The 13,986-nt window shown below is 52.5% G+C and overlaps 1 protein-coding gene across 1 annotated transcript; it reads left to right on the top strand.

Moving 5' to 3' along the window:
• The first annotated feature begins 4,644 nt into the window (after nt 1-4,644).
• Nucleotides 4,645-13,346, top strand: UNC5CL (unc-5 family C-terminal like). Its single transcript, XM_081517707.1, has 8 exons — nt 4,645-5,029; nt 5,538-5,838; nt 6,565-6,827; nt 7,507-7,608; nt 7,868-7,935; nt 8,773-8,873; nt 9,023-9,136; nt 11,185-13,346. Exons 1-8 carry the CDS (start codon nt 4,645-4,647, stop codon nt 11,405-11,407), a joined length of 1,557 nt encoding a protein of 518 aa, XP_081373833.1. The 3' UTR covers nt 11,408-13,346.
• Nucleotides 13,347-13,986: the final 640 nt, after the last annotated feature.

The following is a 13,986-nucleotide window of genomic DNA, read 5'->3' as shown; positions in this document are numbered from 1 at the left end:
TGTGGAGACCCGGTGCTGGAGGAGGGAGAAGGAAGGGGCTTGGCAGAGGGCCACAGCCCAGTGGGTGTGAGGACCGGGGGAGGCACTCTGGAAATGTAAACTATGCTGGTGAATGCAGCCCATGACTTAGGCTGGGACTCACTATCCTGGTACATGTTGGAGATCTTTCAGCAGTAGACCCAATAAGAAGCAGTGATGTGGGAGAAGGGTTGAGAGTTTCCTTAAAGAATAAGAGCAGAACTTTGCAGCAGGAGCCTGGATCCTTGTGCTGGAGGAAGCAACTCCCTGGGGACAGGTGATGGCGCATCCTAAAAGACTATCATCTTGGGAAAGTGCTACCCAGGAAGATCTAGAGTCTGGGGCAGGACATACTGGAGAGCTGGGTACCAAAGTGTCAGCCATGGGGTTGGGAGGGTCCAGTCTGCAGGTACCAGGCTGTTATGCTATATATTCAGGACCCTTCTCCTTCCTGAGGGCAAAGGAAGGCTGGGGTGAGGACCAATGCAGCCTGGAGAGCTGTCAGCCTGGGAGAAAGGGGGCTGAGAGGAGGGAGGAGTTATCTGCTCCAGGCCAGATAATGAATGGGCTCCTGTGAGAAGCCCTCCAGGCGGGAAGGTAGGACAAAGGGACTCTGCTGCACCACCCAGTGGAGTGCAGGGGATTTGGACTCTGGTCTTTGGAGGCCCTGGAAAAGCTGTTGCTGTAGAAACAGAGTGAGCCCCTCCTTTCTTTCCCTACATCTGGCCCATCTCCTGGTGCCTCGGTGGGCAGGGGGTAGGCGAGAGCGTCACTCGCTGTGGCACCAAGGGTGTGTCTTCAGTTCCTTATGTTTGTTTTTCCTTCTATTTATTTTCATTTCTTTCTCTTTCAACTTCAATTCCTCTAGAAGTGAAAAGGAAGAGACCTCGGGGAAAAAGAAGGGGCAGGGAGAGAAAGGGAGTGTTTCTGGAAGCTCGTGTCATCCTTGCTCATCCTTCCCTTCTGCCTTCAGTTGTAGCTTAATAATCCATCCTCTGCCCTCACTGGGGAAGGAAACTTGGCTTCCTTATCTGGGAAATGAGATAAAAATAACAGCTAGCTCATAAAGCTGCTGTGAGGATCAAATGAGCTGGGCCACGTAGAGCTCTGTAACACCCTGGCTCTGTGGATGTTAGCTATTATTATTACAGTTATAATTCCAATTATCTTTACTGCAGAAGGACTGAAAGGATTGAAGGGGAGGTAAAGGGAAGCCTGTGGCTCTGATCACCATCTCCGCTAGATTCAGCCATTGCCAGCTCACTCACTCCACTTGTGTGCCCTGCCAGGGGCACTGTCTGCAGGGTTAGATGTTAAGGCTGAGGGAGCAATGTCATGCCTTCCCTTCTTGTCTATATTTTCAGTGAAGACATGGGGGAAATAGATCTTGCCCCAGGGCTCCATCCTGAGGATACAGAGGAGCTTTAGCCCCTGGGCAGGGGGAGCTGGGAAGGGGGCTTAGGTTTCATGGGTCTCGAGAAGGAAGAAAGAATGTGGGCAAGAGTGGAGCAGGCACTTGGGGGCGCGGCCTCAGGTCGGGGTTAAGGGTGTGAAGTCAAAGTGAAAGTCGCTCAGTTGTGTCTGACTGTTTGCGACCCCATGGGCTATACAGTCCATGGAATTCTCCAGGGCAGAATACTGGAGTGGGCAGCCTTTCCCTTCTCCAGGGGCTCTTCCCAACTCAGGGATGAACCCAGGTCTCCCGCATCGCAGGCGGATTCTTTACCAGCTGAACCACGAGGTGTGAGTGAGGGAATAATTCACCAGTGCAGATCCTAGTGGATCAATCACGGGGACCCCGGGGACTCAGAAGGAGGGTGTGGTGTCTTACAGAACTCAACGTCGGAGTAAATGAATCCCATGTCTTCAGAAGCTCCTTGAGAGCCGAGTAAGATGTCATTGTGTCAGGACAATGCCTGGGCCACAGTGGGTGCTCAGAAATTGTTCATTTGAGTGGAAATCCACACGGGCAAGCATGTGATCAAGAATAACTCAGTATGGACTTCCCTGGTGGTCCAGCGGTTAAGTCTCTGAGCTTTCAATGCAGGGGACGTGAATTCGATCCCTGGACAGGGAACTAAGATAGCACATGCTGTGCAGTGTGGCCAAGAAAAAATTAAAAGTAAACAGTTACTTAGTATGGTGGGAGGACAGTGGTCAGGGAGGTCGAAACAGTCAAGGGCTGGTGAGTGGGGGCTGTCAGAGGGCACTCCTAAACAAGAGTGGTCCAGGCGAGTGAAGGAGGCAGAGGAGGACAGCGTGAAGCAGAGGAGAGCAGGAACAAAGGCCAAAGGTTAGACTTATTCAGCTGTGCAGAGCCCAGTCTTGCCGAGGGTGGAAATTAAGGGAGGAAGAGGATAAGTCGGAGGAGGAGACCTGGGGAAGAGCTGGAATCTTTTTAAAAAAATTATTTGTTTATTTATTTGGCTGTGTCAGGTCTTAGTTGTGGCACGTGGCCTCCATAGTTGGGGCACTCACGCTCTCCGGTTGGGGCATGTAGGCCTAGTTGCTCAGTGGCATGTGGGATTTTAGTTTCCCCAACCAGGGATCGAACCCAAGCCCCTGCACTGCAAGGCAGATTCTTAACCACTGGACCACCAGGGAAGTCCCAAGAGCTGGCATCTTTAGAGGGATGCTGCTGGACAGTGCAGGGCCCCCATGTGACCCTGGGAATCTGGTGGACCTCACCTGCAGACCCTCACTTTGGGTTTTCTTTCTCTTTCTGCTTCCACTTTTAACTTTTGTTACTCTTGTAGAATATATATATGTATATCTCCCTGTGAGTTACCCTCTGACATTTCCAGCAGAAGCAGGGGCATAAATGAAGCACACATATTTGGACAGGGTTTATCATCTACAAGTGATTTTCACACGATCTCATGCCATCCTCATCATCAGTCTGAGAGGCTATTTCTTTTTCACTTTTAATAATTTTTAAAAAGAATTACAAGATTAGTAGAAAGACATGCTTGAATGTGAAAAATTCAAAGACTATAGAAAAAAGGGTTTAAGAAAACAGAAAGTCCTCTTTCACACCTTCCAGCTCCCCCAATTTCTCATCTCTTTCAGTGACAACCAATAGGAATAGTTTGGAGTGTGTCCTCCCAGACTTGCATGTCCAAGGCAGGAATCACTAGAACATGTTGCCGCTGAGTCCTTGAAGTAGACAGAATGCCAATTGCAATGTGCTGTGAGTGTAAATTACACATGGACTTCAAAGACTTGTAATGAAAAAAGAATGTAAAATATTGCAATAAATTTATATTGATTACCTGTCAACATGATATTATTTTGAATATATTGGGTTACACAAAATATACTAAAAATTAATTTCTCCTAGTTCTTCTTACTTTTTTTTAATGTAGACTCTAGAAAGTGTAAAAGCACATCTGTGGCTCACATTCTAGTTTTTATTACACAGCTCTGTTCCAGACCTTTCTCTATCACTTATACGAGTGCATACGTGCATGCTAAGTCACTTCAGTCGTGTCCGACTCTGTGCAACCCTATGGACTGTAGCCTGCCACACTCTTCTGTCTATGGGATTCTTCAGCCAAGAACACTGGAGTGGGTTTCCATGCCCTCTTCCAGGGGATCTTCCCGACCCAGGGATCGAACTTGTGTCTCTTATGTCTCCTGCACTGGCACGCATATTCTTTACCAACTGGGAAGCCCATCACTTACATATATACACTCATAAATATATATCTACACTTCATCTATTTTTGTTATCTATGTTAATGAGATCAGAGGATGTCTAGCCCTTTGTGACTTCATTTTCTATTAAAAAAAATCCTTTTTGCATATATATGTCTTTTTTTGACATGTGTACACTGTTGTATTTATTTTTCACTTATTCATTCATTTATTTTTGGCTGTGCTAGGTCTTTGTTGCTGCACTTGGGCTTTCGCTAGCTGTGGAATGCGGGAGATACTCCAGTTGCTGTGCACAGGCTTCTTACTGCAGTGGCTTCTCTGGTTTCTGAGCATAGGCTCCAGGTGCACGGGCTTCAGTAGTTGTGGTACAAAGGCTCATTTGTGGAGCTTGAGGGCTCTAGAGCTTGGGTTCAGGATCTTCTTGGATCAGGGATCAAACCCATGTCCCCTACATTGGCAGGCAGATTCTTATCCACTATGTTACCAGTGAAGTCCTTGCTTTTCTATTTTACGATTTTCCTCGGTCGGCCCACGGAGATCAAGGGCTCTGTTTAGACAGAGGCAGAAACTGAGGTACATTAAACAATAGGACAAGCTCACTCAGGCAGTGACCAAGGTGGCATGTGAACTCTCATCCTCTAACTCCAAACCCAAGCTCTTTCTGTCTAGTGAGGGATGAAATTAATCAGGTCATGGGGAGGCATGGTAGGTTCTTGAGGGAGACAGAGGGAAAGAGAGAGACAGAGGGAGGGAGGGAGAGATAGGTGAAGTTCTGTTAAGGAAACTGATCTGACTGGGGTGTATGGGGTACACTGGGATGAAGACAATTTGCTGCCTCCCCATTGTTGCCACTTAGAAGCCAGGTCTCAGCCTCCAAAGGCTCACCTGACACAGACTCTTTCCCCCAGGCCCTTGGCCTCGGCTGGCACAGGGGTGCAGGGCAATTGGCAGCATCAAGCGACCAGGCGGATGTGCTCCTATGAGAGCTCCTTCCAGCCCGCCCAGTTCCTACTGCTGGTGGCGGTTCCGGTGGCGAGCGCTGTGCTCCTGGTCCAGTGCCTTCGATGGCGCTGTCCTCGCCGGCTGCTGGGGGCCTGCTGGAAGCTGGAGAGCCAAGATGAGCCAGAGTCCCATCCCACTCCCTTGCCGGAAGATGAGTCCTCCAGGGCAGGCCCTCCAGCCACGCTGCAGGAAGTGGCCACCTTCTATCAGGAACTGCACACGCCCACCCAAGGCCAGACCGTCATCCGGCAGCTGATGCACAAACTGTTGGTGTTTTCCGCTCGAGAGGTGGACCACCGCGGCGGCTGCCTGATGCTCCAGGATACGGGCATTTCCCTGCTCATCCCGCCAGGTAACAGCACCCAGATCCCTTTTCAGCCTACAGCTGTTCATGTTACATATTAGACAAGGGCGCCAACCCCAAGGGAGCACCATTCAGAGACACTTTCATAATTTTGAAACTTATATGTTTCGTATACATCTTTCTTGACTCCAAAGATGGAGTTTCGTGGCAGGTGGAGGCAAAGGGCCTTGTTCTAATGAACAGTCTGTTATGACAACTCTCCCCAAAAGGGAAGTAAAGTGTCTGGAGGAAGAGCACCCTTTGCAAATTCACACAAGGGCCCCGAGTGAGCTCGCAGCATCCCTTGGAGGAGGGGGACAACTTGCTCGGGGTTCCATCCCAAGTCAGTCACCACCCTCCTGTCTCCTTCCACACTGCCCCCTGCCCTGTGTGCCCTGCGGCGCCCTCTGTCCGGGGCTCCCGGCCCGCCTCCTCTCCGGCTCTGGCCGGGCCTCCTCTGAGGCAGGGGTGTGCCTGCCTGCTTGCCAGGCCCCCCTCAGCAACCCATCCTTCCCAGGTGCTGTGTCCGTGGGCCGCCAGGAGCGGGTGTCGCTGACCCTGGTGTGGGACCTGACGGATGCCCCCTCGCTGTCCCGGGCTCAGGGGCTGGTGAGCCCCGTGGTGGCGTGCGGCCCCCACGGGGCCTCCTTCCTGAAGCCCTGCACCCTCACCTTCAAGCACTGTGCCCAGCAGCCCAGCCAGGCCCGCACCTACAGCAGCAACACCGCCCTGCTGGACGCCAAGGCCTGGAAACCGCTGGGGCGGCCGGGAGACCACACCTCCCGGGATGAATGTCGCATCCAACTCTCCCACTTCAGGTGGGTGCCCGCCGGTCGGCCTGGACTTCCTGCCTCCTTTCTCTGTCTGCCTTGTCCTCTCCTCTCTGTGGGGACAGCCTCTTATTCTGTCCAAGCTGGCCTGCAAACCCGTATCCCCCTGTCCTTCCCCAGTCCCTCTGTCCTAGAGCCTATGGCTGCTTATCTTGCTCCCACCCCATCCAGGACTGTGCTCCCCCGCATGGTCCCTCTGTCTGTCTAGAAAGGTCTGGGTCAACCCCGGTCCTCTGTCTAGAGGGGCCTGTCCCATCTCCACCTCTGTCTCTCATAGTGTCTGTCTCTTTCCTGTGCCCTGGCTCAGGACTGTCCCCCCGCTGTCCAGGGTATGTTGCCCCTCTCCAGTTCTCTAAGACTCCATCCCATGTCACGTCTGTCCTTAGCTCTGTCCTTCTAGGATCTTAGACCCTCTGCCTCCCAGTCTCCTTGCCACTCATGACCAGAGCAGGGCCATGCATGGTGGCCCTAAGCTCAGCTTCCATCTTTCCTACACTGACAAGGTGACAGTCACTGACACGACTCACATTCTGTACCTCTAGCCAATCCCTTCACCTTAGTTCTTCCCTACATGGCCTGAAATGTTCCCCTTTCTTCCTCTTGGAGGCCCCCACAGAGGCCCCTGGTGTGGTGGAGCCGGGTGGCAGGTGGGCTGGTGTCCTGGCTGCCCCGGTCCCATCGCACGTGGTCCATTGCCACCATCTCTCTCCGCAGCCTCTACACCTGTGTGCTGGAGGCGCCTGTGGGACGGGAAGCCCGAAAGTGGCTGCAGCTGGCCGTGTTCTGCTCGCCGCTGGCCCCGGGGCAGTCCCACCTGCAGCTGCGTGTCTACTTCCTCAACAACACGCCCTGCGCCCTGCAGTGGGCTGTGACCAACGAGCAGCCGCACGGCGGGCGCCTGCGCGGGCCCTGCCAGCTCTTCGACTTCACCGGGGCCCGAGGGGACCAGTGTCTGAAACTCAAATACATCTCAGAGGGTGAGGGAGGCCGGGCCGGGGGGCAGCGCATCCAGGAGCTCCTTGCAGGGATGGGTCCGGGCCTTTTCTGAGGTGGAAATCTGGCTGCCTCAAGTTTCTTTTTGAGACTTCTGGGCATGCAGCAGCCTTGGGGGACAGGGGGGCGGTGCTTCTGGCTCCTCCTGCTGCCTCCCGGAGCCCCAGGCTTTGCTCAATACCTCCCTTTGCTACACTCAGCCCTGGTCCCCCAGTGGGAGGACAGATGATGCTGGTGGGCAACGCGAGGAGAGGTTTTGCCTCCGCAGGGGCAGGGAGGGAGGAGGCTTCTATGGTCCTGCCTGGTTGAAGCCCATGTCAGAGGAGGTGGCCCAGTCTTCTCCGCCCTCTTTCCTTTGTGGGTTGGCTGCGGGAATTGTCGATGGGGCCCAGGGTGTGTTTGTGAGGCTGTGGACAGGGCGTGCATGCGCGCCGCTTTGAGAGGCTGGGAGGGTTGGATGGGAAGGTGGTGGAAGGGCGGAGGGGTGGGTCTGTGTGCTGGCAGAAGGAAGACCACTGACAGGGTCCCCGCCCAGGCCCTGGGACCTGCTACCCACTGGAGTCACCCTCCTGCCTTTGCTCCTGCCCTGGTGCCCCGCTCGGGACCTGCCACAGGGCGACCTTAAATGAAGGTCACCCTCCTGAGGCCCTCTGCCCTCTGCAGGTTGGGAGAACGTGGACGACAGCAGCTGTCAGCTGGTACCGCACCTGCACATCTGGCACGGGAAGTGCCCCTTCCGCTCCTTCTGCTTCCGCAGAAAAGCAGGTAGCCCGGGAGCCCCGTGCCCCCTCCTCCCCTCTGCTTTCCCCTCCTGGTCACCCTGGAGCCCTGCGGCGCCGCATTCGGCCACGCGCGCAGACCTTCTCTTAAAGATAGGGGCCACAGCAGATCTTCGCAGAAAGATGGGGTGGCCGGCACAGCTGCTTCCGAGTTCCAAAGTCTTCCTGTGGAAATCTATTTTGCTGTCCCGCTCTCCTCTCCTGAGCCTGTTCCTCCCTCACCTGCTACGTCTCCTTTTTTGTAGCCAATGAGAACGAGGACTGCTCGGCGCTGACCAATGAGATCATCGTCACCATGCACACCTTTCAGGATGTGAGTTGCAGCTGAGAGGCAGAGGAAGGGCAGGACTGGGGGAGTGGTGGATGAAGTAGGTGCGGGCCTGGTGCCCAGGAAGTATGGCTCTGATCACACAATCAAGAGGTGAAGAGGGCGTTCTTCCAGGGGCAGAGACTGTCCGGCCTCCAAGGGACGCTCCATCTTTGACTCTCCTGTCCATCCATGGGTGAAGTGGGTGGGTAAAAGAGCCAAGCCCTACGTGAGCCCTGTCTTCCAACCTGGAGGAACTTGGGCATCAGAGAAGCGCTTTCCTTCTGGACAGATTGTCTGCATCTGGGAGACAGCGCTGTGTATCTTCAGGTGGAGAGTGACCCAGGAGGAGGAGGGGCTTGAGTAGGTGGGATGGGAGTTAGAGATCCCACCCTCCCATGGGAAGACATGAAGAAATGAGGGGAATCTTTGGGGAACCATGTGGCATCTTATTGGAGACTAGGCAGATACCCCTTGAGGTATCCTTTGGGGAGAAGGAACCAAGGAGAGGAGCAATGTAGGAAGGGGGCATGTATGCCTGAGTTCAGCGTCTCTATTATTAGATGACCTCCCCTGCCCTTGGCCCCACTCAGCACTTCTCCTGGTGCCCTAGGATGTACCTTGTTTGGTCTTCATGTCCCAGGTCCCAAAGAGCTCAGTGAGCAAACTCAAAGCTGAAGGCTCTGGGGTCAGGGAAGCAGAGGGTAGAGGGTATTGTTTAGGGTGGGGCTGTGTCTCCTGGCTGAAGGAGAGATGGGAGGAATGCAGGTGGGTGCCCTGGCTTTTTGCTCAAGGGACGTCTCATGATCCCTAAGTGTGTTCCATGCCCCTCTGTTGGCTCAGGGCTTGGAGACCAAGTACATGGAAATCCTCAGGTTCCAGGCATCGGAGGAGGAATCCTGGGCAGCCCCACCCCCAGTCACCCAGCCACCCCCCTGCAATAGGTGAGGGGGGGGTTGCTTGGGCTGCTGCGGGGGTTGGGGGATGTTTGCTGCCCCTGGGCTTGCAGGGTGAGCATGGCATTGAGGTATCTGTGGAACTGGGCTGGGTCTTTTGATCCTCCCCTTCAAGGACACCCTTTCCTCCACCTCAGGCTGCCCCCAGAGCTCTTCGAGCAGCTGCAGATGTTGTTGGAGCCAAACAGCATCACTGGCAATGACTGGCGGCGACTGGCCTCCCACCTGGGGCTCTGCGGTATGAAAATTCGGTAAGAGGGATAAGATCTGCACGTGGGAGTGGGGGGTGGACTGGTGGGGGTTCTCAGGACCCCTTGGAGACTGGACTGTTCACAAGAGAGTGACTTAAAAGTCAGGGAATGGCTACTCCCTGCCCTATTTCCCTGAACAGAATTGATTTCATTGGTAATGATCTCATTGGTTTGGGTCCAGCAGCCCTTGTTCTCATGGCTTCAAAGAGAAGAGGACATGACAGGTGAGAGAGGAAAAAGCCAGGGGAGAGGACCAGGGGAAGTCAAAGGGACTCTGTAGGAAGGTTTTGGACATCTTTCTGCTTATCACTGTATTCTTGGTACCTAGAGTGATGCCTGGTTCATGGCCAGTGTTCAGTACATAAATATCGGCTCAGTAAATATTTAACAACGAATCAGTTCACATGTAAGTCACTGGTACATACTGAGTGCTTGACATGCTGTGCCTTGACAGGCAGAATGGAAGACTACAGGATAATGTGTGTGAAGCCTGTAGCTGAGTGCCTGGCACACGTTCATTCAATAAACATTGGGAAAACAGGCAGTGCAGCTATGGTCTCTGTGAAGAGAGATGAGTAGACCAGTTCTGAGCTGAGCCTCAGCACTCAGACGATGACAACAGTGGTCAAAGACCGCACCCAGGAGGTGGGATGAGAGCTGGATCCTTAAAACAAGGTAGATTTTAAAATTACCCACTTAAAGGACTTCCCTGGTGGTTCAGTGCTTGACACCGTGCTTCCACTGCAGGGGGTGTGGGTTCGACCTCTGGTTAGGGAATTAAGATTCTGCATTCCATAGGGTGTGGACAAAATGAATAAATAAATAAAAATGCTCCCTGAAAAGCAAAAAAATAAAGCCACTCTTTTATTAAACATTTATACTAAGTCCTACTAAGTCCTGGAAAAACTATACTAAGCATCGGGATACAGAATGAATAAAATATGGTGCCAACACCAGGGAGGTCACTCTGTGCTAAGGGATACAGAGAGCTTAAAAAAATCAAGGCATGTGTTCCTTTGACCTTAGTTGTATGTACCCAATATTGTGAGGCATGTTGAAAGCAGACACAAAATGGCTGAAGCAAGAATAATGAAGACTTATGTCAATTACAGTTGACCTGCACAGCGTGGAGGTTAGAGGGATGACCCTCCATGCGATTGAAATCCCAGTATAACTTGCAGCTGCCCTCCACGTCCACAGTTCAGCCTCCACAGATTCAACCAACCAGGGACCATGTAGCACTGTAATATTTACTGTTGGAAAAAATCTGCACATAAGTAGACTCACATAGTTCAAAGTGGTGGTGTTCAAAAGTCAACTATATATCTCAATTAAATAAAAAAGAATAATAAAGCCTAATGGGAGACTGGTCTAAGGGGTGCAGAATGGTCTCCTCCACCTGAGGTGGGAACAAGGGCTTCAGGTGGTAGGGAAGTAGGGGATAACCTTTCTGTTCGGGGAGTGGGGGCAGAGGGTCAACTGCAGGTCTGGTATGCTTAAGGTGGGAAGGAAGGTTCAGGATGGGAGCCAGGAGAAAAGGTCAGAAAAACAGGGCAAGGCCAAGTGATGGGTGGGCAGGGAAGTCAGGAGAGTGGGCTTGGTTAGCAGGTGAAAGAGACTCTGGAGGGGTTTTGAGCAGGGGAGGGCCATGGGTAGGAAGAACTATTTCCGTGGTGGTGGGCAGGATGTGGCCTGGGAGAGAGAGGGAGGGGAGTGTTTGGGGTGGGGGTAGGGCGCAGAGAAGGCAAACACAGAACGTCGCAGCTGGATATTCTCCATCCTCAGAGGTCTTCTCATCCAAGCCCTGGTGTGAGAAAAGAGGAAACTGAAGCCTAGAGAGGAGTAGACTTTGAGCCAGTGCAATCTCAGATGTGACCTGGGCAATCTCAGATGTGATCTCTGATTTCAAAGTCCTGGGTCCTCCCACCAACTAGAGTGTCCTGGAAGGCGGGCATGAGCAGGATGAGGGCCAGAGCTGGGGGACAGGTGGGTGGTGGATATCGATGCAGGGCCGCCTCCTTCCTCTCATCCCCCCACCTCCCGGCCAGGTTCATGTCCTGTCAGCGCAGCCCGGCAGCAGCCATCCTGGAGCTATTTGAGGAGCAGAATGGCAGCCTCCAGGAGCTGCACTACCTCATGACCATCATGGAGCGGCTGGATTGCGCCTCCGTCATCCAGAACTACCTGAACGGGACGCAAAGCGGCAGCCCAGCCCAGGTGCGCGCGGGAGCCCAGGAGAACCAGAGCCTGGAGCTGGACGAGAAGCTCTGAGCGCCCCGCTATGGCGCAGGGTATGGCTCTGTCCCCCAGGAAGCCGTGGATGATGTGCCCCGACCCCCAGGAAGAAAAACAGCTGCTCTTCCTGGCTGGACCTACCGATCTCATCAGGACCCTCGGATGGTGGCCCCGGGGTCACAGCGAGGCCGGACGCCGCTGTGAGCCCCAGCCTTTCCTGTGTGCAGAGCCCTTCCTGGCCGGCAGGGGGCGCCGGAGCCCAGGAGATGGCCCCAGCCTGGCCGGCCTCAGGGAAGCTGTTTAATAGACCAGTGGACTGTTAGACTGCCCTGTTGGCACTCCTTGGGGACTGGTTAGTCCACAGAGTATTCGCCGAGCACTTATGTGATACTCAGCATTGGACTAGGTATCATGGGAACTCCTGGAATAAATGAGGTCGGGTTTGGACCCTTGTGAAACTCCGCTGGGAAAGATTGAAGGCAGGAGGAGAAGGGGACGACAGAGGATGAGATGGTTGGATGGCATCATTGACTCATAAACTCCAGGAATTGATGATGGACAGGGAGCCCTGGCGTGCTGCAAATCCATGGGGTTGCAAAGAGTGAGACATGACTGAGCGACTGAACTGAACTGAAATGAACTTAAACCCCTCTTGGGGGAACCAAGATGCCCTTGTAGGAGCTGAGGGCAAACTCCCAGTGCTTGCCATATGGTTAGGGATATGAATGTCATATGAACTGTACCAGCATAAGGAGTTGGGAAGGGAAGGTGCTGAGTATGGACTGCAGCAGTGAGAAAGCCTCGCAGAGGATGTTGGTGAGATGGTTTGCAGAGTGGCTCAGAGATCTTAAGGTGGAGGAAGGCGGGGATGTGACTGGACTTAGAGTAGGAGCCAAATGCACATGGGGTGCTGAGGCATCAAGAAGCCCAGCACAGTGAGTGTGAGGCGAGGGCAGGACCCGAGTTCAAGGCCAGATCTAGAGATGGGCAGTCACAGCAGCTGATCCACCGGTCTCCTCTGACTTCCTTTGTCTCTATCCTCTCATTCTTGCCTTGTCTTTCTCTCTCTCTGCCATTATCTCTGTCATAAAACATCAAAACTGGAAAGAAACTTTCAAGATTATTATTGTTGCCTGACCTTTTAATCTCTTTATCTCCAACTCTGTGCATTTTAAGTCTCTCTGACTTCATCTTGCTGTTGCTGGCCCCTGCAGTGGCTCCTTCCCTGAATCTCTTGGTCACTGCTTCTCTGAGCATCTTTTTGTTTCTGCCTAGTTACTGTGCTTGCGCTTGTGTGTTTCTTTTTCTCTCTGAAACCCTCAGTCATTCCCCTCAGGCAAGTGTCTCTAAACCATGGTGAAGTATCAAGGCTACTGAAAGACACTAGACTACCCTAGGAATGGATGGGTGGGGATTTTATCTTGTGAAAGAAGAAAGTGTTAGTCACTCAGTCATACCTGGCTCTTTGCAACCCTATGGACTGTAGCCCACTAGGCTTCTCTGTCCATGGAACTCTCCACGCCAGAATACTGGAGTGGGTTGACATTCTCTTCTCCAGGGGATCTTCCAGATGCAGGGATCGAACCCAGGTCTCCCACATTGCAGTCAGATTCTTCACTGTCTGAGCCACCAGGGAAATTCTTTATTGTGTGAGTCAGGATCCAGTTTAGGGTCAGGAGAAAGAGGATAGGGGTTAAAGAACATTCCGTTTAGTCAACTATTTATTCAGCACCTACTGTGTTTTAGATGCTGTATAGAAAATAAATCAGTAGGCTGGGTCCTGAAAGGAGAACAAAGGATTTGACTCTATTCAAGCAATTCTTTTGTTAGCAAATAGGTGTTGTTAAATTTTTCAAGAGCAGGCAAATGGTCTCCCTGGCAATACTAATAATTTGCTTCTGTATTTAATTAAAAAATATTAAAGCTTTCTCTATGATGAACAATATTGTATAATAAAATATGAAAATTGCCTTTCTTTGTTACTAACTGTATTTTGCTCAGATTGGTAAATTCAGATGTGGGTATGAATGATTTTATGTGGTAAAGCTGTACTAATGGGAGCAGGCTGAAGAGAAGTGTTTTGTAGGTTGTACTGCTAGTATGGATGTCGTCTGGGTCCAGAATGGAAGATTAGGGAGGTTCGCTTTACATTCTGTTAGAAGCAAGCCTTCAGGTTGGGACCCTCCCACTACTTACCACTCCACCCCCTCTCTCCTCCCCTAATCCCCTAACCCCATCCATCCTGTTAGTCCTCCCACCCCACTGGGGGCTACCAACTACTCCAGGCTGGTACCTTGGCCTTCTCCCTCTTCCTTTGGCTCGGGATTGACTACTAAGAGCATCTTTCTCACCTGGAGTCTGGTACACTTTCCCCCTCATCTCCTATTGTTTCTTCCATGTTTTCCACACCAGCTGAAGGCATCTTTGTGTTACTCCCTACCCTGGAACAAATCACTTTAGGCGTTTTAGGTCTTGTGGAATTGTAAATAAAAGCCACGGGGGAAGTGGGGGAGGGTGGTTCTAGGATGGGAGAGACTGCCTTCTGGCTGCAGCCTTAACCCATCAGGATGGGCTCACAGCGCTGGGAAATGGAGTCTTGGAAATCTTGAGGTAGG

The sequence above is a fragment of the Giraffa tippelskirchi genome, chromosome 8 (assembly GCF_054371585.1).
Source record: "Giraffa tippelskirchi isolate mGirTip1 chromosome 8, T2T-mGirTip1v1.2.pri, whole genome shotgun sequence".
Classification (NCBI taxonomy): Eukaryota; Metazoa; Chordata; class Mammalia; order Artiodactyla; family Giraffidae; genus Giraffa; species Giraffa tippelskirchi.
This window is presented reverse-complemented; position numbering and strand designations above follow the sequence as displayed.